Source organism: Eriocheir sinensis, unplaced genomic scaffold, assembly GCF_024679095.1.
Source record: "Eriocheir sinensis breed Jianghai 21 unplaced genomic scaffold, ASM2467909v1 Scaffold845, whole genome shotgun sequence".
In the NCBI taxonomy this organism is placed as follows: domain Eukaryota; kingdom Metazoa; phylum Arthropoda; class Malacostraca; order Decapoda; family Varunidae; genus Eriocheir; species Eriocheir sinensis.
In genome coordinates, this window is record NW_026112214.1 from 46,644 (window position 1) to 74,629 (window position 27,986).

The 27,986-nt window shown below is 42.9% G+C and overlaps 1 protein-coding gene across 2 annotated transcripts in view; it reads left to right on the forward strand.

Annotated features, from left to right (window-relative positions):
• Window positions 1-27,986, forward strand: part of LOC126994668 (tyrosine aminotransferase-like) — a 58,242-nt gene that overhangs the window by 12,083 nt on the left and 18,173 nt on the right. For both annotated transcript variants that reach the window (XR_007749411.1, XM_050853957.1), the window contains exons 2-7: window positions 295-399; window positions 13,516-13,586; window positions 20,148-20,306; window positions 21,058-21,249; window positions 24,248-24,400; window positions 25,610-25,738. Coding sequence is in view for 1 of the 2 variants with exons in the window: in XM_050853957.1 (XP_050709914.1) it covers window positions 295-399; window positions 13,516-13,586; window positions 20,148-20,306; window positions 21,058-21,249; window positions 24,248-24,400; window positions 25,610-25,738 (809 nt within the window). In the remaining variant the exon portion in view is untranslated. The remainder of the gene's footprint in view (window positions 1-294; window positions 400-13,515; window positions 13,587-20,147; window positions 20,307-21,057; window positions 21,250-24,247; window positions 24,401-25,609; window positions 25,739-27,986) is intronic.

Consider the following 27,986-nt stretch of genomic DNA (forward strand, 5'->3'; position numbering starts at 1 on the left):
AGTGTACTACATGGTTATGCAACAGCTGGAAGGATCTCTCTCTCTCTCTCTCTCTCTCTCTCTCTCTCTCTCTCTCTCTCTCTCTCTCTCTCTCTCTCTCTCTCTCTCTCTCTCTCTCTCTCTCTCTCTCTCTCTCTCTCTCTCTCTCTCTCTCTCTCTCTCTCTCTCTCTCTCTCTCTCTCTCTCTCTGATAGAAGTCATAGGTTTATCTTTATTACCTTAAAAATGACCTGATTCTCTTACACATCATCTTTCACTTCCTCATTTTAACCTGTCATTAATTTACTCCCCCAGGTGACCCTACGGTGTTTGGCAACCTCAAGCCGGCGCCGGAGGTCATTGAGGCGGTGGTGGAGGCGACTCGGAAAGGCTCCTGCAACGGCTATGTCTCCAGCACAGGTGAGGGCTTGTGGGCGTGTTTTGGGGGAGGGTGGAGGGTGTCCAGGTGTGTGGGTCGATGGATAACAGTCGTGAGGGTTTGTCTGTCTCCTCCACTTTCTCTTTTCCATCTCATGGCGGATGTTCCTCATTAGATGGTTAGTTAGTAACGTTCAGTGAGCAGAGACCCATTCGGTGATGAGAATCTCTCTCTCTCTCTCTCTCTCTCTCTCTCTCTCTCTCTCTCTCTCTCTCTCTCTCTCTCTCTCTCTCTCTCTCTCTCTCTCTCTCTCTCTCTCTCTCTCTCTCTCTCTCTCTATATATATATATATATATTGGTTCAATTATCTTTGAATTAGAGGTAATTGTGATGGAATTCGTACCATTTGGCAAATTAGTCCACTTTTCCTCGCGGCTCGCCGGGTGGAGGCTGGGTTAGTGATCCACAATTACCACACGCGGCGGCGTAATTAATGGAATGGTTGGAATGAAATCAGTAGAGCTGACATTTAGTGAGTGCTGAGTACACATAGCTAGTGTGTGTGTGTGTGTGTGTGTGTGTGTGTGTGTGTGTGTGTGTGTGTGTGTGTGTGTTGTGTCTCACCACCTGTTGTGGCCGCAGGTGCAGACAGGTGACGAAATACACCTGTGCTGGCCTTCCTTCCTTCCTTTCTTGTTTCCATTCTCTCTTCCTTTTTTTTCCCCCATCCATTTATCATTATTACTTCGTTCCATTCTTTCTTTTATCCATGCATCCAAATTTCTTACTTCTTTCATCTACTCACCCATTCTTCCTCCATTCCTTCCTTCCTTCCATGCATCCTTCTTTCCATCTATTCACCTATCCTTCCTTCCTTTCATTTCTTTTATTTCCTTCTTTCCTTTCTTTCTTACTTTCTCTTTTCTTTCCCTCCTTCCTTCCTTCCTTTCATACTTTCTCTTTTCTTTCCTTCTTTCCTTTCTATTTTCTTTTTTTCCTTCCCTTCTTCCTTCCTTCGTTCGCCTTCCCGCAAACTCGTTATTCCTTCCCTCCTCCTTATCTGTGATCCTCTTCATCCCTCCCTTCCTCCTCTTCCTCTTCCCTTTTGCCTCTGTTTATCAATGCTTCCTTTCTTCCTCTCCCTTCTGCGTCTCTCCTTTATATCTTACCCTCTGTTTGTCCTTCTGTCTCTCCCCTCCTCCGCTTTCCATCTCTCTCTCTCTCTCTCTCTCTCTCTCTCTCTCTCTCTCTCTCTCTCTCTCTCTCTCTCTCTCTCTCTCTCTCTCTCTGCTTGTTTGTTTGTTTGTGTATATAATTCTCTTCTTTCATTTTTTCACCTCCTCTCTTCCTTCGATTTACATTCCTTCCTTTCCCATCCCCTCCCTTCTCTTCCCTATCCTTTCCTTTCCTTACGTGACCTTCATTTCCTTTCCCTTTCCCTCTTTTCCCTTGCATTCCCTTCCTCTTCTCTTCCAAACCCAACCAACCAATACAAGAAAGTCGAAAAGATATAAAAAAAAGTACAGCAGTTCTTTTTTTAAATTACTAACAAAGAAAGACTTATTCCTAACATCCCTTTGAATTGTTAGTTAGTTAGATAGTTAGTCATTCAGTTAATCAGTTAGTTGATCAATCAGTTAGTTAGTTAGGTAGGTAGGTAGTCAATTAGTTAATCATTTAGGTTTTTATTTAGTAAGTCAATCATCTACTTAGTTAGTCAAATTTATTCGGAGTATAATGACGATCAGGTGATACCAGTCGGAAGTGACGGTCAGGTGTTGGTCAGGTGATGGTGGTAGCGGTGACGGCAGGTGAGTAGCCCAGGTAACTCAGGTGATGGCGGTGGGGGCAGGTGAGTGGAGGGAGGGGGGGGGGAGATATTACACAGCGGACAGGTAATTCAATAAATGCAATAAGTTAATGGCCGCGCATGATGGCGAAACAACAACTTTATTTATATTCATCTGCATCCAATGATCGTGTGTGTGTGTGTGTGTGTGTGTGTGTGTGTGTGTGTGTGTGTGTGTGTGTGTGTGTGTGTGTGTGTGTGTGTGTGTCTTTCTGTCGGTCTGGCTTACTGATTGGCTGTTTATTTTTCCTTGTCTGTCTGTCTGTCAATTCGTCTGTCTGTTTATTTTTCTCTGTCTCTGTCTGTCTGTCTGTCTGTGTATCTATATCTATCTATCTATCTATCTATCTACTCGACTCACATATATAAGAATGACCACCACCATCACCACCATCATCACCACCACCACCACTATCACCACCACCACCACTACCATCACCACCACCACTTCATAATCTTGCCTAACGTAGAACTGAAACCCCCAACATTAGGATTCTGTGCGGACCTTAACTCAACAATAAAAGGCGCATCTACATGGGTTCTGATTCTCTTTCCTTCCCGACTCGATCCTTTATTCCTCCTCCTCCTCCTCCTCTTGATCCTCCTTCATTCATTCGCCTTTTTTTATTTCAATCTTTTTATTTTTTTCTTTATTTTTTTCTTACTCATCCAATTCTTTTACCCTCGTCCTCTTTTACTTATATATTTGCACTCTTTCTTTTCCTTTCTTTTTCTTCACTTTTCTTTTCATTCAGTTTCTTCACCTCCTATAATTTTTCTCTTCTTTCATTTCCCTTCCACTCCTTCCCTTTCCTTTCCTTACCATCCCATTCTTTCTTTTCCTCTCTTGCTTTATTTATTTGTCTTTCCTCTCTATTCCATCCTTTCCCTTCTGATCTAATTCTTTCACTTCTCTTCCCTTCCTTTTCCATTTCTTTCCTTTCCTTCCCTTCCCTTATCTTCCCTTTCATTTTCATTCTTTCCTTTATTCCCCTTCTCTTCTTTTCCTTCTAACCCCTCTTCTTCTCTTTTCCCGTTCATCCTTCATTTTCCTTCTATTTCCTTTTTTTCCCATCTTTTCCCTTTCCTTCCAATCCTTTCCATCATTTCCTTTCTCTTTTCTTCCTTTTTTTCTTCTTTCCTGTCCTTCCCATCCCTTCTCATCTCCCCTTTTTCCATTTTAATTCTTTCCTTCATTTCCCTTCTTTCTCTTGCCCTTCCAATCTCTTCCCCTTCCTTCCTATCTCATTTCTGTCCTATCCCTTCCCCTTTCTTTCATTTCCTTTTAATCCTCTTTTCTTCCTTTCCCATCTCTTCCCTTTTCCTTTTTTTATCTCCTTCCTTTCCTTCTCTACCTTTTTCTTCTCATTTTAATTCTCTTTCCTTCCTTTCCCATCTCTTCAAATTCCTTCTCACCTGTTCACTTTCTTTCTATCCTTTCCCTTCATTTCTTTCTTTCATTTTCATTCTAGAACTGCACCTCTTCATTTTCTTTCCTTTCCCTAGTCTTTCCTTCCCTTCCCTTCCCTTCCCTTCTTCATTTCCATCATCTTTCTATCATCTCCCTTCTCTCTCCTTCGTGGATGGGAGTAGTCAGCTGGTGTGTGTGTTGATGGGAAGTCCTGCTCGAGGGACAAGCTGGTCAGGGCGAGGGGATGGGCGTAGGGTGGCGGGAAGGGAGGAGCTTGGTCAGGAGTTTTAGGGAGGCGTTTGGGAAGGTAAGGGACAGGGGAGGGATCCTTGTCGTGTGTGGTATCCTTCGAGGGAGGAGCCGGAGTGATGGGTGCTTTTCTAGGACACTTCTATGGGCACAATGAATGGCTCTTTAAAGGAACTAACTCATATTCCTCCATTTATTTTCCATCCCATTTTTTCCCCTTACTATCTCTCTATTCTCTTTCCTTCTCTTTTTAACTTTCTTTCCCTTTCCTCATTCCTGTATGTTGTTCTTCCTTTCCTTTTCGTTCCCTTTCCTTCCCTTCCCTTCCCTTCCTAAGCCATTCTCTTCCCTTTCTATCCCCTACTCTTCTCTCCTCTTCCCTTTCCTCTCGTTCCCGTTCCTTACCATTCCTACGCTTCTTATCTTTTCGTAGTCACCTCCCTTCCATTTCGATCCATTTCCTTCTCTTCCCTACCCTTCCGATCCCTTTCCTTCATTTCCTATACCCTTTTCTCCCCTTCCCTCTCCTTCCCAAGTAAAATAAAACCAAAACAAAAAGGATTTAACACGTTCCAATCTCACACCGACACCTTACAATACTTCACACTTCTTCCTCTCAAATTACGCGTCCCAGGAGCTTAGGGCCAGGCTTTGCAGGGGGACTGATTTAAGAAGGCATTGTTACCACCATCTCAACTCGTCAACTTTTTTCTTCGTCTTCTTTCCTTTTCCAGTCAACTTTCCATTCGTAACTTTCATGATGTCTTTTCCTCGCTCGTTCTTGCTATGGCTGTTTTCTATTGTTTTCTTTCTCATCTAATTTTCATTCCTTCATCCTCTTAATTTTTATATATATATTTTGTAATGACCGTAAGTTAAAGGGAATGAACGTTGTTGACTAAGGGGGGTTGCATATATTTTGGTCCGTTTTCATAATGTATCACGCTCTCTCTCTCTCTCTCTCTCTCTCTCTCTCTCTCTCTCTCTCTCTCTCTCTCTCTCTCTCTCTCTTGTCATTTCTATATTATTTTTTTTCAAACCGTCTCAATTTCCACCATCACAGTCTTTCTGTATGCTAAATCCTACTTTCCACTCCTTTCCCATCCTTTCCCATCCATTCCCCTCCATTCCCCTCCTTTCCCATCCTCTCCCATCCTTTCCTTTTCTTTCCTATTCTCATCCCTTTCTCTCCCCTCATTTCCAATCCTTTCCCCTTCTTTCCCATCCATTCCCCTCCTTTCCCTTCCTCATCCTTCCTTTCCCATCCTCATTCCTCCTTTCCCATCCTTTCCCTTTCTTTCCTATCCTCTCCCTTTCTTTCCCATCCTCATCCAATCTTTCCCATCCTCATCCCATCTTTCCCATCCTCATCCCATCTTTCCCATCCTCTCCCCTTCTTTCCCATCCTCACCCCTTCTTTCCCTTCCTCTTTCCTTCTTTCTTATCCTCTTCCCCTCTTTCCTATCATCATCCCATCTTTCCCATCCTCATCCCATCTTTCCCATACTCTCTCCATCTTCCCCATCATCATCCCTCCTTTCCCCTCCTCTCCCTTTCTTTCTCAAGCTCTCCATCCATCCAAGCTCATCCATTTAATCCACCTTTTCTGGCCGCTGGATTGAATATCGTGGAGGAGGAGGAGGAGGCGTAGGTGGCTGTCTGCAGGGGTTGAATAAGTGAATAATTATGGCTGGCAGGCGAAGGGGGAGAGGGGGGAGGGGGGGAGGGGTGGAGGAGTGGAGGGGGGCCATGACACTATACCTCCCCTTTCCCTCTCCTGCCGCGCCTGTGTGTCCAGTGGTGTGTGTGTGTGCGTGGGGGGGACGAGGGGGGGGGGATTAGAGAAAGGGGAAGAGGGGGAGAGTGTGTGTGGATGGAGTAAAAAGGTGGAGGCGCAGGACGAGGGAGAAGGGAGGGAGGAAGAAGACGAGGAAGGAAGGAGAGAAGCAGAGATAGGAGAAGGGAAGGAAAGAGAGAGGGAGGTAGATGAAGGTAAATGAAGGGAGGAAGAAGAGGAGGAAGGAAGGAGAGAAGCAGAAATAAGAGAAGGCAAGGAAAGAGAGAGGGAGGTAGATGAAGGAAAAGGAAGGGAGGAAAAAGAGGAGGAAGGAGGGAAGGAAAGATAAGAAAAGGGAAGGAAAGAGAGAGGGAGGAAGACGAAGGCAAAGGAAGGGAGGAAGAAAAGGAGGAAGGAGGGAAAGAAAGATAAGAAAAGGGGAGGAAAGAGAGAGGGAGGAAAGAAGGGAAGGAGGAAGGGAGGAAGGAGGGAAAGAAAGATAAGAAAAGGGAAGGAAAGAGAGAGGGAGGAAGACGAAGGTAAAGGAAGGGAGGAAGGAGGGAAAGAAAGATAAGAAAAGGGAAGGAAAGAGAGAAAACAAGAAACGAGAGACGACAAGAACAAGAACAAGAGAGAACAAAAGAACTACAAAAAAAACAGAGAGTAGGAGAGAAAGGGGAGGCTTGGGCAGACCATGGGAGGGGGTTGAGGGCAAGGGGCAGGGGGCAGGCAGGGCGGAGCAAGGGAGAGAGGGAGAAGGGGGCAGGACCATGGGCAGGGCGGGCAGCAGGCAGGCAGGGAGACAAGGGCGCGTAGCAACTGACTGGAGGGTGGAGGCTGTGTTAGTTGGCTGGGCAGGAGAGAGGGAGAGAGGGAGGGCGAGAGAGAGTCAGGGAGGGAGAGAGGAAGGTGTGAGAGGGAGGGAGGGACAACCTGGTAACTCTTCGTGTGTTTGCCCTCCAAGACAGACACACAGACACCGTTGCCTCCTCTAAACGGCTCGGCAAACGGGGCTTCTGTTGTCTGTATTGGATCCTTCGATGGCTGATGGGAAGGGATGAGAATGAAGAAGAGGATGAGTGAGTGAGGAAGGAATGAAGGATGAGGAGGGGGAGCATGTGGATAGGAAGTGGATGAGGATGAGGAAAGGGATGAGGAGTGTGAAGAGAATGAAGGATGAGGAAGAGGGGAAGAAGAGGAGAATGAGGGATGGACAGAAGGAAGAGGAAGGGAATGAGATGGAAGTAGCAGAGGAGGAAGAGAAAGGGAATGAGAGGGGAGGAGGCAGCGTGGAAGAGAGGAAGAGTGAAGGAGTGAACAGGAGGAAGAGAAAGGATTTGAGAGGCGAATAAATATGAAAAAGAGGAAAGGAAGAGGAAGGGAATGAGAGGAAAGGGGCAGAAGAATGATGGAAGAGAGACAGAATGAAGGGGGTTAGAAGACAGGAGGAGGAATAGAAAATAAGAGATAAAAGAGGAGAAGAGGAGAGGAAGATAATTGAGAGAGAGGAAGAGGAGGAAGAGGAAGAAACAGAAGAGAACAGAAGGAAGAAGATGGGTAATGAAAAGCCAATAGTAGGGAAGGAAAAGAAGGAAGAGGATGGAAATGAAGAAGAGGAGGAGAGAGGAAGAAGCAGAAGAGAACGAAAGGAAGAAGAAGGGTGATTAAAAAAACGATAGAAGGGAAGGAAAAGAAGGAAGAGAATGGAGATGAGAATGAAAAGAAAGTGAAAAGGAAGAAGAAAAATATGATAGCTAAGGTATAACCCACTTCTATACCTTCTCCCTTTTCTTCTACTTCCTCTACCTCTCTTTTTTTTCTATCTCTCTTTCTCGTTTGTGGAAAAAAAGAAAACTACCAAGAAAGTATGAAAACACTCCTGGGACTTCAATTTCCACTTTAAACATTGGAGAAACCAGAGGGAGGGAGGAAGGGAGGGAGGGAGAGAATGAGAAAGAAGGAGGGAGAGGTAGGCACGGAGAGAGAGATGGAGAGGGAGAGGAGCAAGGAGGGAGGGAGGGAAAGGGTGTAGATCATGGCCCGTTCAGTCTCGGGTCCTCGCGATTATTCTGATAAAGGAGAGATTGGTGTGTTGGAGGGACGGAACCTTCCACTTGTATCCCACACACACACACACACACACACACACACACACACTACAAGAAAACACATAAAAAAGTACTTGCCGAGGACGTAAAGTAAGAATTAATTGATTTTCTTTAGATTTGACTGGAAAAAAATGATAGTTTGAGAGAGAGAGAGAGAGAGAGAGAGCATCAACTAATCTCCCTCTCCTTTTCTTTATCTCTCATCTCTTCTTCCTTTCCTCCCTTCCTCCTTTCCTCCTCCTTTCAAGCCATCCTCTACCTCTTTTTTCCTCTATCTCTCCTTTCCATAAATAAGTATAAAGAAAGGAATATATATAGAGTAATGGATAAACAGACAGCTAATAAAAAATGTTACATAGGCTCGCATCTTCACGACATCGACCACAAAACACTAAGATATAAAAGTCGTTCATTGCCTTTACGCTAAACGACCTTTGCGTCACGTAATGGCCATAACAGTAATATATTTTTTCCCCCTCCGTGATGTAAGAATTCGAGCGGTGACTTGCAGGATTTACTTAACTCTTTGTAATGCTGTCCCTGAACTGTCTCCTCCCTCGCTTATACAACGGATGAGTCAGCATACATCAATGATTTTTTTGACAGCATAAGGAGTAAAAATAGATTAAGGAAAACAACAGGAACAACAACAGTTTTGACCCTCAGCGTGGAGTATGTTAAATGAGGTTGTTGACTTTTATGTTAACTCTTCTATGTGTCTTTTTTTTTTCTTTTTTCTTTATTGTAGTCATCTCTCTCTCTCTCTCTCTCTCTCTCTCTCTCTCTCTCTCTCTCTCTCTCTCTCTCTCTCTCTTTTACAGGGAAAAAAAAAAGTTCGGTATGTTAAATGGGGTTGTTGTCTTTACTGTAACTCTTCTATGTGTTTTTTTTGTCTTTTTTTTATACTGGTCATCTTTTTTTTATAGTAAAGGGCAAAACATATGAGAAAAAAGGTCGCTAATCACTGTTCCTACAAAACTACCTACAACATTACCTGCTACTAATACTAACCTACCTACTTCTTACCTACCAATTACTTCCTCTCCCTATTTCCGTTTCTTGCCTCCTCTCGAAATCCCCCAAACACAAGATCTCTCAACATACAACAATTCAAGCCACTCAATCCATCTTACATGACGCAGAACAACATCAGCATTAACATGTACTCAAACGTGTTAAACTAGAACTCTTAATACTTTTCTAATCACTTATCTTCCCTAAAACAAAAGAGCTCAATATATAAAATAATTCAAATCACTCAACTCCAATCTAAATCGCGCAAAATCACATCAGTATTAATTAATATGTACTCAAATGCGTTAAACTAGAACTCTTAACAATTATCTAATCACTTATCTTCCCTAAAACAAAAAAGCTCTCAACATAAAACAATTCAAATCACTCAACTCCAAGTTACATCGCGCAAAACCACATCAGTATGAATTAATATGTACTCAAATGTGTTAAACTAGAACTCTTAACAATTCTCTAATCACTTATCTTCCCTAAAACAAAAAAGCTCTCAACATAAAATAATTCAAATCACTCGACTCCAATCTAAATCGCGCAAAATCACATCAGTATTAATTAACCTGTACTTAAACGTGTAAAACTAGAACTCTTAACACTTCTCAAATCACTTATCTTCTCTAAAACAAAAAAGCTCTCAACATAAAATAATTCAAATCACTCGACTCCAATCTAAATCGCGCAAAATCACATCAGTATTAATTAACCTGTATTTAAACGTGTAAAACTAAAACTCTTTCCACTTCTCTAATCACTTATCCTTCCTAAAACAAGAGTTAATTCTGGTCACTCATCTCCGATTTATAACACGCAAACCACACGGACACCAATTAACCTGTACTCACACGCGTTCAGGTACCTGCTTTTACCTGTCCACCTCACGGCTAAATAAATAAATAAATGTAATTGAAATATAAACTAAAAACTGTTCTGCACCTGTTCCTTCACCTTGTATCCCTCGCAGTCTTCAGCCTTCCTCCTCCTCCTCCTCCCCTTCCCCCGCCTTGAAATGCAATCGTTTGTTAGGAAGGAAAAATGCGCAATGAAACGAGATGACAGGTTGTAAGTCGCTGCTGTGTGACCTCCTCCTTTACCTGGTCACTTTCCCCTCCCCCCGCAGCCTACGTACTCCCTTCCTCTTCCTTCACTTCTTTATCAATAAGTTCAGAATCCTTCACTTAGGTTCAAAATCACTCATGCAGATTCTCACTTAGGATTGGAATACATTATAAGGAGTTGGAACGCGTTATACAGGTTCAGAATCCTTCACTTGCAAATCCCTCATTCAGATTCTCACTTAAGATTGGAATACACTATAAGGAGTTGGAACGTTTTATACAGGTTCAGAATCCTTTACTTACGTTCAAAATCACTCATTCAGATTCTCACTTAGGATTGGAATACACTATAAGGAGTTGGAACGTTTTATACAGGTTCAGAATCCTTTACTTACGTTCAAAATCACTCATTCAGATTCTCACTTAGGACTGGAACGCACTATAAGGAATTGGAACGCGTTATACAGGTTCAAAATTCTTTACTTACGTTCAAAATCACTCATTCAGATTGTCACTTAGGACTGGAACGCACTATAAGGAGTTGGAACGTTTTATACAGGTTCAGAATCCTTCCTCTTTAATCAATCTCTAATGTATCGTATCTCGTAATGTATTGTACCATATCTAGGGGCATTCACCGAGGGGGCACGTCACCTCGCCTCGCCCACCCTACGACGCCAAATCCGGGAGTCCCTCAGGGGAAGTCTCCATGCAGGGCCCTCTTCCAATCCTAAGTAGTACCTCATGGCAGGATCTATCGACATACTCAACCCACGCACTCTGTCCCTTTGGCTTTTATTCGCAGTCAATTATAGGCATGACCTTTCGTTGCTGTGCCGAGAGAAGTTCGATTTGGGTCTGAGCGGTGATTTTCCAGCCTCGGACAAGGAGCTGCGGGGGGGTGGGGTGTCTGTCTGTCTGGCTGGCTGGCTGGGTGTGAGGGCCGCCTAGCTTATACCCGGCCCTGTGGCATGTGGCGTGTGGCTGATGACGTGTGTGGTGACCTTGGGAGCTGGTCTTTGACACGTGTGAGGGGAAGAGACGGACTAAGCGCTCCTAACAACAGGGGTACCGCTATTTTGTTGCCATTACTACTACTACTACTACTACTACTACTACTACTACTACTACGACTGCTATACTCCTATTCCTAATTATACTACTATTATTTCTACTACTACTACTACTACTACTACTACTACTACTTTTGTTCTTGTCATTCTTTTCTTCTTTTATTAATTTTTTTTCAGCTCAATATAACATTTTTTTTTTACCATAACGTCTACTAATGCTCCACTACTACTACTACTACTACCACTACTACATACAAACAAACGAAACCAATGCCAGTAATAGATTCCAACCCCAAGACTCTTTATTTATAGTCTTCCATTTCTCGCTGGCCCAGAGGAGATCTTAAAATAGAAGCCCAAAAGGAGGAGGAGGAGGAGGAGGAGAAGGAGGAGGAGGAGGAGGAGGAGGAGGAAGGCTAGCGGAGGAGGAGGAATCCCTGAAGTCAGGTATGCAGTTCGCCCTAACGCCAACATCGATTCACCTGACTTACCTGCAAGTTGGGAATACCTGGGCGAAGGTTTGTCTGCTTACCTGACTACCTGAGCACCGACTCACCTGTATTGGTATCTCGTTAATTAACCTGTTGTGCTGTGCTGTGCTGTGCCCGTGGTTTCCTCCTGGGGTATCCTGGGGTATCCTTCTGGTCTCTCTCTCTCTCTCTCTCTCTCTCTCTCTCTCTCTCTCTCTCTCTCTCTCTCTCTCTCTCTCTCTCTCTCTCTCTCTCTCTTCGATTTCCTTTCTTTTATTTTCTTTCTTTCCTTCTTTCTTTTCGTTCGTTCGCCCTTTCTATCTTTTTCTTTCAGTTTTCTTTTCTTTTTTCTTTTCTTAATTTTTTCTTTCATTCGTTCGCTTTTTTTCTTACTTACTTTCTTTCTTTCTGCCTTTCCTTCTTTCCTTTCTTTCTTTCTTTCTGCCTCTCCTTCTTTTCTTCCTTTCTTTCTTGCTTGCTTGGTTTTTCTCTCCTTCTTTCTTCCCTTCTTTCTCTAAGTAATTATAGTCTACGGAAGATACACAGAAAGAATCAATCACGGAGAACAAGACACACACACACACACACACACACACACACACACACACACACACACACACACACACACACACACACACACACACACACCTGGCATTTCGAAACCAATATCTCAACTGAGCCAAGTGCAAGAACCTCAGATATATTGATTAGAGAGACCTCGCTCGCTACCCTGCCACACCGTCAGCCACTCAGCCAGTCAGTCCGTCAGCCACTCAGCCAGTCAGGACACGAGGCAGGCAACTCAGACCCAAGGCAGGCCAGTTCGAGCCCCAAGGAGACGGACCTATACCCTATTCAAATTTGGTCTCATGGTCTGATACTTATGCAAAAAGCGATACTGGAGGCGTACATGTTTAGAGTCTTTTTTCTTTCTTCTCCTTCCTGATATTGTGGTTGTTATTTTTGTGTTTCTTATTGGTTCTTTCTTCTCCTTTCTCTTTCTAACCCCATTCAAAAACTAGGCCTCATATGCAAAACGCGATTCTGGAAGCCTATTTGTTTTGTCTCGTTCCTGATGTTGTGGTTGTTTTAGTTTTTGGAATTCATTTGTTCTTTCTCCTTTCTCTTTTTTACCCCATTCAAAATTTAGGCCTCGTATGCAAAAAGCGATTCTGGAGGCCTATAAGTTTTGTCTAGTCTTTCTATCTCTCTCAATCTTCTTCTGTTCTTTCCATTGTTGTTTTAGTGTTTGGAATTCACTTGTCCTTTCTTCTTCTTCTTCTTCTTCTTCTTCTTCTTCTTCTTCTTCTTCTTCTTCTTCTTCTTCTTCTTCTTCTCGTTTCAATTTCTTCTTCTTCTTTCATTTTCATCATTAAAGTCTCTCTTCTTATTTTTCTTCCTTCTCTTTCCTCCTCTCCTTTCCCTCGCAGCATTTGTCTGTTGTTTTCCTAATACACTCTTCTCCTTTCCCCTGTTCCTGTCTTTCTTTCTGTTCCTTTTTCTTATTTCTATTGAGCTTTGGAACAGGGAAGGGCAAATAAGGGAAGGAGTGGGGGAGAGGGATGAAAAGGGAGAGGAGAAAAACAAGAGTAGGGAGGCAAGGGAGAGAATGGGAAGGAGAAGGGAAGGGAGGGAGAGTGGGAGGGGGATGACTGAGTAACTAATCTATCAATGTACTATTAGTTGAAAAAGTTATATATTTGTATTTACTATCGTTGTTATTCTATGTTTTGTGTTTCCCTTCTCTCTATCTCTCTCTGCATACTACTACTACTACTACTACTACTACTACTACTACTACTACTACTACTTACTACTACTACTACTACTACTACCCTAGCTCATATCTTCTACTCTCTATTTCACATCTTCAATCCGGTCTTCCTCTCTCCTCTCCTCCCTTTGTATTCCTTCCTTCTCCTCTTCATTCCTTCATCGCTATTCTCTCCATCCCATCCTTCATCCTCTTCCTTCCTCTTCTTCATCTACTATCACCTACCTACCACATATCGTCCCCCTCGTCACCCTCCTCCATCTCCTTCTTCCTCATTATCTTCCTCCACCTTCTCCCTCTTTACCCTCCACCTCCTCCTCCTCGCTCCCACGTCACTAACCTCCACCTCCTCCACGCAGGGATGGAGGATGCACGCTCGGCGGTGGCCAAATACTGTCGGGTGGAGGGCAAGGTGGAGCTGAGCCCAAAGGTATGAACGGACTCCACTGTATATTCCACTGTTACCTGATATTACTCGCCTTGACGTTATCTACACCAAACACCCTAATATTACCCACCCTGATATTACCCACCCTGATATTACCCATCCTTATATTACCCATCCTGATATTACCCATCCTAATATTAGCCACCCTGATATTACCCACCCTGATATTACTCACCCTGATATTACTCACCCTGATATTACCCATCTTGATATTACTCACTCTAATATTACTCACCCTGATATTACCCACCCTGATATTACTCACTCTGATATTACTCACCCTGATATTGCTCACCCTGATATTACCCACCCTGATATTACCCATCCTGATATTGCTCACCCTGATATTACCCCCCCTGATATTACCCATCCTGATATTACCCACCCTGATATTACCCATCCTGATATTACTCACCCTGATATTACCCACCCTGATATTACTCACTCTGATATTACTCACCCTGATATTACTCACCCTGATATTACCCATCCTGATATTACCCATCCTGATATTACCCACCCTGATATTACTCACCCTGATATTACCCACCCTGATATTACTCACCCTGATATTACCCACCCTGATATTACCCACCCTGATATTACCCATCCTGATATTACCCATCCTGATATTACTCACCTTGATATTACCCACCCTGATATTACCCACCCTGATATTACCCACCCTGATATTACCCATCCAGATATTACCCATCCTGATATTACCCATCCTGATATTACTCACCCTGATATTACCCACCCTGATATTACCCATCCTGATATTACCCACCCTGATATTACCCACCCTGATATTACTCACCCTGATATTACTCACCCTGATATTACCCATCCTGATATTACTCACCCTGACATTACCCATCCTGATATTACTCACCCTGATATTACCCATCCTGATATTACCCACCCTGATATTACTCACCCTGATATTACTCACCCTGATATTACTCATCCTGATATTACCCATCCTGATATTACCCACCCTGATATTACCCACCCTGATATTACCCATCCTGATATTACCCACCCTGATATTACCCATCCTGATATTACCCACCCTGATATTACCCACCCTGATATTACTCACCCTGATATTACCCACCCTGATATTACCCATCCTGATATTACCCACCCTGATATTACCCATCCTGATATTACTCACCCTGATATTACCCATCCTGATATTACTCACCCTGATATTACTCACCCTGATATTACTCACCCTGATATTACTCACCCTGATATTACCCATCCTAATATTACCCACCCTGATATTACTCACCCTGATATTACCCATCCTGATATTACTCACCCTGATATTACTCACCCTGATATTACTCACCCTGATATTACCCACCCTGATATTACCCACCCTGATATTACCCACCCTGATATTACCCATCCTGATATTACCCATCCTGATATTACCCACCCTGATATTACCCACCCTGATATTACCCATCCTGATATTACCCACCCAGACATTACTCACCCTGATATTACCCACCCTGATATTACCCACCCTGATATTACCCACACCACACACCACCTAATATTACCTGTACTGTTCCCGTCATCTTAGAGACTGTCCAAAATAACGCAAACAGCCTCCTTTTTGCTACCCTCTATGAAGCTCCTCGATCACTCTGCAAGCTTCCCTCACACTCCTTTAGTAAGACTTTAGTATCTGCGAATTTATCATGATTCCAGGGTATTTTTTTTATTCCCATGTTATCTCACTCTTTTTCATGGTTTCCTTCTTCTCTGGTCATCACTATCATTATCATAATCATAAGAAAATCAATACGGTCTGCAAGATCACTACCACCACCACCACCACCACCAGCATCACAATCCATCACCACCTTTGCCCCATCACCGTCACCACACGCCTCATCACCATTAATATAACGTACGCCACCTTTACCCTTCCTCCTCCTCCTCCTCCTCCTCCTCTACTTTCTCCCAAACAAAGAATCGCGAGGCTCCAGACCTTGAGACTCGCTATGTCTGTTTTTGAGGCTCAGAAATTACGAATAAAATGAAGCTTTTGAACTGACACCATCATCATCATCATCATCATCATTATCATTCTTCTTTTTATTATTATTGCTAGATTTATTGGTATACTTTACTACTACTACTACTACTACTACTACTACTACTAATATTATCTTTCTTATTTTATCAACAAGGATACAAAAATCAAAGGAAAAAAAGAAAACTGGATGGATATAACTCTCTCTCTCTCTCTCTCTCTCTCTCTCTCTCTCTCTCTCTCTCTCTCTCTCTCTCTCTCTCTCTCTCTCTTATCATTTTTTTCATGGCCCATAAGAGACACAATATATAGATAAAAAGTAATAATATATAAAGAATAATAAAAGAGACAAGAGACAGAGATGAAGGATGATATGAAACTGAAACTCTATCTAAAATCTAATTATCTGTTTATCGATCAATCCGTCTGTCTGTCTGTCTCTTATCTTGCCCGGGTAGAGTTGAGTTCTCTCCTTTTCCTCTCTTAATTCTCGTGTTTCTCTTCCTCTTTTTCTCTTTCTTTATTTTCCTTTTCCTCTCTCTAATTTACCTGTTTTCTTTTTCTCTTTTTTCTTTTTATTTTCCTCTCTTGTTTATCGTATTTTCCTCTTTTTCTTTCTTTTCATTTTTCTCTTTTATTTCTCGACTTCCTTTTCCTTTCTTTCTTTTCCTTTTCCTCTCCTGTTTACCGTCTTTCTTTTCCTCTCTTTCTTTCTTTTTCTTTTCCTCTCCTATTTACCGCCTTTCTTTTCCTCTCTTTTCTTTCTTTCTCTTCCTTTTCCTCTCCTGTTTACCGTTTTTCTATTTTATTTATTTATTTTTATTTTTGTTTTCATTTTTTTATTCATTTATTATTTTACTTCATTTTTTTTCATTGATATTTTTTTGTGTGCTGATTGGTGACATTTTTTTTTTTACATGAACGACTGGAATTCACTCACATTTTCTCTCTTTTCCCCTTCATTTCCCTCCTTCTTTATTTGAATTTTTCCTATTCCTTTCCTTCTTTCCATCCTCATATTTCTCCTTCACTCCATATTCTCTCTTCCCGTCTCCTTTATTCATCGGCTTTTCTCATTCTCCTTTTTATTCCTCTCTTTCTGAGCTTATATTTTTTTTCCCTCGTCTTCTTTTTCTAACCTTGATTTGTGCTTCCATTATTTTCTTCTCCTTCCATCTCTTTCTTTCTCTTTTTCTTGTTCTTTTTTTGTTCTTTATCTCATCTTTTCTTCTTTCTTGTCTTTTCCCTCTTTCTAACTTCTCTCGTTCTCTTCTTCTCCTCTCCTCCTCCTCCTCCTCTTCCTCTCCATACTTATCTTCCTCTTTCCTCCTTCAGCTAACATTCCTTCTTTCTTTCTTCACTCTTCCTCCTCCTCTTCTTCCTATTCCTCCATCTCCCTCAATCCTTCCCTTCCCTCTCCTTTTCCTCCTCCCGTTCGTATTTTTTCTCTCCATTCCTTTCTCTCTTTCCTCCTTCTTTTCCCCTCTTTTCAGTGTGTGGTTCCTTTTCTCTTCTCTTCCTTCTTTTCTTTCCTTTCCCATTCCCTCTTTTTCCTCTCATTCGCTTCCCCTGTCTTCTTCCATCGTTTGGTCCCTTCCTCCTCTCTTCTCCTTCTTTCTCTCCTCTCTTTCCTCCCTCCCCATCTTCTCCTCTTCTTTTATCTCCATCTTTCTCTTCCTCCTTCTCTTCCATTTCCTTGGCTTCCAGAAACGACTTCAAAACCTCCTATCTCTTCTTCTCTTCCTCCTCTCTCCTCCTCCTCCTCCTCTTCTTCCTGTCTGGCTTTTCTCCTTACCTTATCTCTCTCTCTCTCTCTCTCTCTCTCTCTCTCTCTCTCTCTCTCTCTCTCTCTCTCTCTCTCTCTCTCTCTCTCTCTCTCTCTCTCTCTCTCTCTCTCTCTCTCTCTCTCTCTAACCCGTTAAGTGTCATTTCTTTCTCCTCTCTCCTTTCTCCATTTGTTCTCTTTCCTTCTACATTTCTCTTTTCTTTTGTTCTCCTTTTCCCTGTTCGTTCTTACCTCCTTCAGCTGTCACCGCCACCACCACCACCACCACCATCATCACCATCATCATCACCATCACCACCAGTATCAGTAACACCAATACCATCATTACTGCGATCTCCAATTCCCTCTTATCCTTCTCTTCCCTCCTACTTCTTCTTTTCGTCTTTTTACCCTTTTCTCCTTTCTTCTCCTTTTTCTTGTTTTCGACATTTTTCTTGTTCTGTTTCTGATTTTTCCTTCTTTTTCTTGTCTTTTCCTTCCTTCTAACTTTTCTCGATCTCTTCCTCAGCTTTTCCTCTTCCTCCTCCTTCTTCTTCTTCTTCTTCTTCTTCTTCTTCCTCCTCCTCCTCCTCCTCCTCCTCCTCCTCCTCCTCCTCCTCCTCCTCTTCCTCTTCCTCCTCCTCCTTTACCACATAACACTTCTCAATCGAACTAAACTGAGCAAATTCTCTCTCTCTCTCTCTCTCTCTCTCTCTCTCTCTCTCTCTCTCTCTCTCTCTCTCTCTCTCTCTCTCTCTCTCTCTCTCTCTCTCTCTCTCTCTCTCTCTCTCTCTCTCTCTCTCTCTCTCTCTCAGTGCGGTAGATTCAATATGTTTAGAATTTGGACTTAAACGAAAATGTAATGGAGAGAGAGAGAGAGAGAGAGAAGGAGGAAGATAAGGAAGGAAAGGAAGGAGGAAGGAAGGAGAGAAGGAGGAGGAAGGAGATAAAGAAGGGAGGAGAGGGTGGTAGAGAGATAAGGAGAGGAGGGAGAGAGAAAGAGAGGAAGAAAAGAAAAAAAGAAAGAATGAATGGGAAGGTTACGATAAATGAATGAACAAGAAAAAAAAAAGAAAAGAGGATGGAAGGAGAGAATAAACGAAGGAAGGAAGGAAGGAAGGAAAGAAAAAATTGAGAAAACAGACGAAATTTTGGAAGAAAGGAAGGATGAAGGAAGGAAGGAAGGAAGGAAGGAAGGCAGGAACGAACGAAGAAAGGAAGGAAAGAAAGATGGAAGGAACGAAGGAAGGAAGGAACGAACGAACGAAGAGAGGAAGGAAAGAAAGATGGAAGGAAGGAAGGAAGGAAGGAAAGAAAAAAAATTAGAGAAGATTGATTAAATTTTGAGAGAAAGAAAGAAAGGTAACAGGCAGAATCGAAGGAAGGAAGTGAGGATCGAACAAAAAACGAAGGAAGGAAGGAAAGAAGGAAAAAAGAATAGAGAAGATAATGGTATTTTGGAAGAAGAGAAATCAGAAGGTAGAATCGAAGGAAGGAAGAAAGAAGGGAAGGAATTAAGGAAGATTTTGGTAAGGTGTCTGAAAGGAGGTGAGAAGATTAGATTGAGATAAGAAAAGGTAAGATTTAAGAAGGTAAAAAAAAGAAGGAAGGAAGAATGGAAGAAGAGTAAAATCAATGCAATGAAAGACGATGGAAGGGGAAACAGAGATAAAAAAATGATGAACGCGGAAACACAAAGAACTAGAAAGGGAAAAATGTGAGGAGAGATAGAGGGAGAGATTTCAAATAAGGAGAAAATAAGGAACAGGGAAGAGAAGGAAGGAATAGAAGCGTAGGAGGGAGAGAAGGAGAAGGAAAATGAAGTGAAATTAGAGGAGAAGATAAAAAGGAGGAATTGGATAGAGTGAGTGATTTGAAACAAGAGATAAAGAACAGAAGGGAAAAGGAAGAAGGAGAGTAGAGGAGAAGAAGGAGAAAGATATGAAATTAGAGGAGAAAAAGAACACAAAAAGGAAAAGAAAAAAAGATAGAGAATATATATAAGGGAGTCAATTCGAAAGGAGACCAAGAATATAGAAGAATAACAGAGAACGTGATTTCCTTGATATATATTTTTGGGGAACTTCATTAAAGGTGAGTTTCAGGTAAATTACAGGTAAACAAAAGGATAAAAGTTAATTAATGACCCTGATTCTATTTCGCGGCTTAAAAGGTATCGAACTCCATTTTGGGAGAGAGAGAGAGAGAGAGAGAAATACACCATCGACTACTTCATCATCTCTCCCCCCATCACCTCCTTTCCTCCCTCCCCCTTCCATTCCTCCAATTCTTTCCTCCATTCCTCCTTGCCATGGATCGATACACAGAAAGGTAGAGAAATAGACAAGCTGATACATAAACAAACAGATCAATAAAGACACAGATAAGAAAGATAAATTAAAAGATAGATAGATAGAGGAGGGTATCAGGACACCTCTCCTCCCGAAACTGACCTCTCTTTTTGGCCACTCCTTTGACCAGCAGTAAGTAGCGGGCTTTTTTTTTAATATTTTTCTTTACGCCCTTGAACTGTCTCCTTAGCTGTGAAAAAAAAAAGAAGAGCTCGCTAGATAGATGGTTGAATGAACAGAGAAAATAGACCTCACTACAAATATGAACAGAAACACAAAAAAATAAACCACTCCTCGTCAACTCATGTATTCTAAGCTCAAACCACAGTCACTAATCCTCCCTTCCCTCCCTCTCCTTCCCCCCCACAAAGGACGTGATTCTGTGCTCGGGCTGCAGCTGTGCCCTGGACCTCTGCATCACGGCTCTCTGCGGCCCCGGACAGACCCTCCTCGTGCCCCGCCCTGGCTTCCCCATCTACAGGACGCTCGCGGAAGGACTTGGGGTCGTCGTGAAGGACTACAACTTGCTGGTGAGTGCCGGGCTATTTCTGGTGCTTGGATTATTTTTTTTAGAGAGAGAGAGAGAGAGAGAGAGAGAGAGAGAGAACCTACACCCACACCCACACAAACAACACCCCTTTTATGTCTTTTTTCTTGAGTTACTCCTGCTTATGGGATTACTTCTTATCTTTCTTCTGCTACCTGCTGCTAATTCTGCTTCTGCTACTTGGGTTGGTTCTGTTCTGTCTTTTAATGCTGTTACTACTTCTGCTTCTGCTATTACGATTTCTGCTGTTTCTTATCCTCCTCTTCCTTCTTCTATTACTATTTCTGCTGTTTCTCCTATTTCTGGTTCTGCTACACTGCTTCCTTCCTTCTGCTTCCTTCTATTCCTCTTCCTCCTTCTCCTCCTGCTCCTTCTCCTCGTTTTCTTCCTTATCTTCATCCTCCTCCTCCTCCTCCTCGTTCTCGTCTTCTTCCTTCTCCTTTCACTGCTACTACTACTACTACTACTACTACTACTACTACTACTACTACTACTACTACTACTAATGCTGTTGTTGCTTCCACTGTAAAATATTATGTTGGAATACTCATTAATTTTGCCTCCATTATAACTTTGGTGAAGGTTATCGAGAGAGAGAGAGAGAGAACCTACACCCACATCCACACAAACAACACCTCTCCTTCACCCCCCCCACAGTCACCCCCACCACCTACATTCCCTACCTCCCCCCCCTCCTACATCTCATCCTAACACCCTCATCCTCTCCCCGGCAGCCTGAGCGCAACTGGGAGGTGGACCTTGAGATGTTAGAGGCGTGCATTGACGAGCAGACAGCGGCCATCGTGGTAAACAACCCTTCCAACCCTTGCGGCTCCGTTTACACTCGCGCGCACCTGCTGGGTATCCTCGAGGTGGCCGCCAGGAACAAGGTGCCCATCATTGCCGACGAGATTTACGACCATTTTGTGAGTAGACGAGGTTGTGTGAGCCTTACTTGTACTGTTTATATAAGCTTTCCAAGTACTGTGAAGCTTTCTTAGTACTGTGAAGCTTTCCTAGTACCGTGAAGCTTTCCTAGTACCGTGAAGCTTTCCTAGTACTGTAAATTAAGCTTTCCTAGTACTGTGAAGCTTTCCTAGTACCGTGAAGCTTTCCTAGTACCGTGAAGCTTTCCTAGTACTGTGAAGCTTTCCTAGTACCGTGAAGCTTTCCTAGTACTGTGAACCTTTCCTAGTACTGTAAATTAAGCTTTCCTAGTACTGTGAAGCTTTCTTAGTACCGTGAAGCTTTCCTAGTACTGTGAAGCTTTCCTAGTACTGTAAATTAAGCTTTCCTAGTACTGTGAAGCTTTCCTAGTGCTGTAAATTAAGCTTTCCTAGTACTGTGAAGCTTTCCTAGTACTGTGAAGCTTTCCTAGTACTGTGAAGCTTTCCTAGTACTGTGAAGCTTTCCTAGTACCGTGAAGCTTTCCTAGTACTGTAAATTAAGCTTTCCTAGGACTGTAAATTAAGCTTTCCTAGTACTGATAAGCTTTCCTAGTAGTTATAAGCTTTTCCAGTATAGTAAAGCATTCCTAATGTTATATAAGCTTTCCTGGTACTGTAAATTAAGCTTTCCTAGTACTGTGAAGGTTTCCTAGTAGTTATAAACTTTTCCAGTATTGTAAAGCTTTCCTAATGTTATATAAGCTTTCCTAGTACTGTAAATTAAGCTTTCCTAGTACTGTGAAGCTTTCCTAGTAATATAAGAACTCCTAAAATTATAGTACTGTAATATAAGTTTTCCAAGTAATATAAGAACTAGTACTGTAACATAAGCTTTCCTAGTAATATAATGATTCCTAGTACTGTAATATAAGCTTTCCTAGTAACATAAGAACTCCTATAGTCTGTTCACGGAGCCAGATGAACAGGCTCCGTGAACAGACTATAGTACTGTAATTATAAGCTGTCCTAATATCTATACCCATGACGCACTATCCCATCAGTTTCTTTAAGCCCTTTTCTAACTATTTCGAGGTTTCAAGTTGGCACAGATAGCGACACCCACATCAAAATCCTTCCCTTAAGTGCACAAAAGTTTCACATCGCTATGAGTCTTCAGAAACCCTCACAGGCCGGTCTTCCCCTCCTTCGGCTCCTCATGTTATTGTATAGGTTACCGCTTAGTCACCCAGTATCCGTAGAGGGAGAGAGGGTAAGAGAGAAGGGTATAAGGTGAAGGGAAGAAGGAGAAGGGAGTAAGGAATAGAGAAGGGTGCAGGGTAGAGAGAAGAAGAGTAGGGAGACAGGAGAGGGAGTATATCTGATGGAGTACAGTAGCAAAGGTAATACTATAAAATTAATACACCCGCTGTAGATCATCACGTATTCTGGTATCTGTTCTTCCTGTGTGCTGTTGTGTATTGCTTTGCCTTGAAGTTCTTCCCTTTTCCTCTTGTTCTTGTTCTTGTTTTGTTCTCCTCTTATTCCCCTTTCATGTTATTCCTTTTCTTCTCCTTCTCCTTCTTCTTCTTCTTCTTTTTCTTCTTCTTCTTCATCTTTCTTCTCTTTTGTGCTTCATTTCCTTCTTCTCGTCTTCGTCATCTTCATCGTCGTTGTCATCCTCCTCCTCCTTCTACTCTTCCTTCTCTTTTGTTGTTCATATTCTATTCTTCTTTTCATCTTCGTCCTCCTCCTCCTCCTCCTCCTCCTCCTCCTCCTCCTCCTCCTTGTATAGTTGTCCTCGTCCTCCTCTTCCTTCCTGGTCACGTGTTTGTCTCCTGACTGGTCATCACGCTCCCCGGGCATGCTCAGGGGGGAGGGAATAGGGGGGCAGGGAAGGGGTGCAGAGGGAGAGAGGGAGGGCATAGAGAGAGGGGAGAAGGGAAAGGTTACCAGTGCATATAGGTGAAGGAGAGGCTTGGCAACAGCACAGGATGGGGAGAAGAGATAAGGGGAAGGGGAGAAGGGGTGAAGGGATGGGAAGATGGGGGAAGCTGGGGAAGAAGGGTTAAAGGAAGGGGAGAAAGGATTAAAGGATGGGAAGATGGGATAAGGTGAAGATGGAAGGGGAAGAAATAATGAAGGGATGGGAAGATGGGGGAAGTTGGAGAAGAAGGGTTAAAGGAAGGGGAGAAAGGATTAAAGAATGGGGAGATGGGATAAGGTGAAGATGGAAGGGGAAGAAATAATGATGGGATGGGAAGCTGGGGAAGAAGGGTTAAAGGAAGGGGAGAAAGGATTAAAGGATGGGGAGATGGGATAAGGTGAAGATGGAAGGGGAAGAAATAATGATGGGATGGGAAGCTGGGGAAGAAGGGTTAAAGGAAGGGGAGAAAGGATTAAAGGATGGGGAGATGGGATAAGATGAAGATGGGACGGGGATAAATAATGAAGGGAAGGGGAAGGGATGGAATAATGAAGGGTAGATGATAAATAATGGAAGGAAGGGAAGATAGGATAAGAAAAGAAGGGATGCAGGGAAGGGGAGAAAGAATTAAGGGAAAAGGGAATAAACGGATTGGAAGATGGAGTTGGGTGAAAGGGAAAGGGATGAAGGGTTCCCTAACCACCCAACCTCCCTTACCTAACCTACCTCCAGTGTTCCCTAACCTACCTTACTTACCTACCAACACATATTCCTTATCCTCCTGACATCGCTTACCTCACCTTTCTACATGTTTTTTTTTTTTTACAGCAAAGGAGACAGATCGGGAGCTTAAAAAAGAAAACAATAATGAAATAAAAAAAGCCCGCTACTTACAGCCACTAACTTGTTCCCTAACTTACCTGACTTACCTACCAACACATATTTCCTATCCTCCCGAACCCCTCTTCTAACCTACCTACACTAACTTCTACACTACTAACACTAGAACTAACGCTAACTTCTAACCTCTAACATCCCAACCCTAACTTCTACACTATACTAACACTACAACTAACGCTAACTTCTAATCTTTACCTCCCAACCCTCCGTCAGGTGTTCGAGGGTCAGGAGTACCACGCCATCGCCTCTCTGACAGACGAGGTGCCAGTGCTGTCATGCGGGGGTCTCACCAAGCGCTTCCTGGTGCCTGGGTGGCGTATGGGCTGGATCACAATCAACGACAGGAACAACGTCTTCGAGCAGGAGGTAAGGGGAAGGGTGAGGAGAAGAGAGAGGGGGGGGTGGGGGGGGACTGAAGAGGAGTGAGAATAGTGAAGTGGGAGGGTTGAGGGGAAGAAGGGAGATTGGCAGAGGTGAGGGGAGGAGAGAATGGAAAGGGAGGAGAGTGGGGAAGAGAGGTGGGTGAGGGAAGGGGAAAAGGGAGGAGAGAGGGAAAGGAATGGTGGAGGGAGGAGAGTGGGAAAGGGAGGAGGGAAGAAGGAAGAGAAAGGGGGAAGAGAGGAGAGAAGGACGAGGGGAAAAGTGAGAGGGGAGGGGAGGAGTGAAGGGAAAGGGGAATAGAGAAGGGAGATAGGAAGAAAGAAGGGATAGGGGAAGAAAAATAGAAGGGAAGCGAGAGAGAGAGAATGCATGAATGAGTTAATGGTAATAATGGCGAGGGTAAACTTGTGAAATTTGAGAAGAAAATGGAAGATAGACTAAACACACACACACACACACACACACACACACACACACACACACACACACACACACACACACACACACACACACACACAGCGGTTATACACACATACACACAAACAGGAAATCACAAATCGGTCTCTCTCTCTCTCTCTCTCTCTCTCTCTCTCTCTCTCTCTCTTAATTTCTCTCACTATCTTACTCTATTTTTCTTTACACTTTCTGCTCTTTTCTTTCTTCTTTCGTCACTTATTTTGTCTGTCTACCTGTTTTTTTTTCTGTCTATCTGTTTGTCTATGTTTGTTTCTCTCAGTTACTTTTATGTTCTAATCTTTTCTCTATACGTTTTTTTTTACTTTTTTCATTTTTTTCTTTTCCTCTTGTATCGTCCTGGTTTTATTTTCCATTTCCTTTTCTTTGCTTTTAATTTCTTTCCTCATATTTCCTCCTCCTTCTCCTCTTCTCTTCTCTTTCCTCCTCTCCTTTCCTCTCCTCTTTCCTTCTCTATTATTTTCTCTTCTTTTCATTTCTTTCCTCTTATTTCCTCCTTATTTCCCTCTCTCACTCCTTCTCTATCCTCTCCTCTCCTTTCCTTTCCTCCTGTATTTCTCTGCATTTCTCTTCTAATTTATTTTCTCTGCTTTCATTTTCTTTCCTTATTATATCCTCTCTTCCCTCCAGCCCACTCTTCATTATCTACACATTCTACTTCCCTCCCCTTCACCTACTCCCATCTGTCCCATCTCACCCCTTCGTCTTCCCCCCCCACAGGTACGCAAAGGCCTTCAGTCACTCAGTCAGCGGATCATCGGTAGCAACACCCTGGTCCAAGGCGCGCTGCCCTCTATCCTCGCCAACACGCCGCCCTCCTTCTTCACCGACACCCTCACCGTGATACAGGTAAGGCGGGACTCTCTTGGTTCAGGTAACTTCCCCCGGCTGGTTAATTAAAGGTAGGGAGGTGAGTGTGATTTGCAGGTGTATGGGTGAAAGTGAGTTGTTTTTCTTGTTCTTGTCCTGTGCTTGACCAACTGTTTTTTTTTCCTTTTTCTTGTTTTCCATGTTATTTTTTTTTTCGTATCTGGGTGAATTTTCTCCCTTATCTCGTCTTCCTCTTGTTGTTGTTGTTTTTGTTCTTGTTCTTCTTGTTCTTGTTCTTCTTTTCCTTCTCCTTTCTGATTAATGTTTCCTCCAGTTTCCCTTCCTCCTATTTTGCTTGTAGAGTTGTAAGTTTTATCCCAAGGTATTGAGGCGACAGTTAATTCTTTTTTCTATTTTTCTCTTTCTTCTCCTTCATCTTTCTGCTCTCGTCTTTTCTCCATCTGCTCTTCTTTCTTCTCTTTCTCCTTCCTGCCTCATCTTTCTTACATCTTCCTCTAATCCTTCCCTACCATTTCATTCTTTAACTTTTCTCTCCCTTCTTCCCTTTTTTTCCTACTCCTCTCTGCTCTGGGAAGGAATGGGAAGAGAAGGAAAGAAGGAAGGAACGAAGCGAGGATAGAAGACAAGGGAGGAAACGGAAGGGCAGGGGAAGGAAAGGCTAGGAGAAGAAAGGGGAGGGGAAGGGAAAGAAAGGAGGGAAGGAAGGAGGCGAGGAGGAGAGGGAGGGGGAGGAAAATGAAGGGTCGCTTAACCTGCAGAAAGTGAAATGTCTTAATCAACCAATTACGCTAAATAAATATGATTAGCTGCGAATGTATTGGGTGTGCGTTCTATGTGTTGCGTGCGTGTTCCATGTGTGTGTGTGTGTGTGTGTGTGTGTGTGTGTGTGTGTGTGATGACTTGATCAGTTAGTCAGCCGGGCAGTCGGTCAGCCAACGAACTAATCTATAAGACAATCAATCAGTGAAACCATTAGTTGATTAGCCGCTCGGTCAGGCAATCCATCAATAGCTTCATTTTCCGACTCATCGCTCCTGTTACTTTTCTTTTTACTCAACTTGCTGTCATCTCCCCCTCCTTTTTATTTTTTTTCATTTTCTCATCGCTCCTGTAACTCATTTTTTTTTACTCAATTTGCTGTCATCTCCCTCTCTTTTTTCTTTTTTTTTTCATTTTCTCATCGCTCCTGTTACTATTTTTTTTTAACTCAATTTGCTGTCATCTCCCCTCCCCCTTTTTTTTCATTTTCTCATTGCTCCTGTAACTAATTTTTTTTACTCAACATGCTGTCATCTCCCTCTCTTTTTTTTTTTTTTCCTCATCGCTCCTGTTACTCATTTTTTTTACTCAACTTGCTGTCATCTCCCCTCCCCTTTTTTTTTCATTTTCTCATCGCTCCTGTTACTAATTTTTTTTTGCTCAACTTGCTGTCACCTCCCCCTTTGTTTTTCTATTAATTTTCTTCATTTATCAATTCATTCATGTTCCCATTCATCCATTTCTGCTCTTGCCTCGCATCTGCTCATCGGTGAACTGTTCCACGATATACATTTGAGGGCAGACTAATGAGTGTGTATATACGAAGAAGGAGAACTGTTTGTGGCAGCAGAAACAGACGAATGAGGGAATGAATGAAGAATGAATAAAGGAAGAAGAAATAAAAACAGAATGGAGGGAGATGAGAGCAACAATGTATGAATGAGTTCGTCGTGAAAGGAGAACAAGAAACAAAGAAGGAAGCAAGCGAGGAAAGAAGGGGAGAAGACAAGGAGGAGAGGGGAGAATAGTAATAGAATATATAAACGAAGAAAATAAAAAGCATAAAGGAGAGGAATTCGAGGAGGAGAGCAGCAAGGAAGAAGGAAGGAAGTAAGGAAACAAAGCTAAGGAAGGAAAGGGGAAGGCAAGGGAAGAGAAGGGAAGGGAGGCAGGGAGATGAACCACCGAAGGAAAGGCAAGGAAAGGGAAGGGAAGGAAAGGAAAGGGAAGGAAAGGCAAGGGAAGAGAAGGGAAGGCAATGGAAGGAAAGGAAAGGCAAGGCAAGGGAAGGGAAGGGAATGGGAAGGAGAGGCAAGGGAAGGGAAGGCAAGGCAGGGGAAGGAAATACACGGTGGAGGAATGGAAAGGAGGAGAAGGGAAGTCAAGGGAAGGGAAAGGAAAGGAATGGAAAAGAAAGGCAAGGTAAAGGAAGGGAAGGCAAGGCAGGGGAAGGAAATACAAGGTGAAGGAAGGGAAAAGAGGAGAAAGGAGGTCAAGGGAAAGGAAT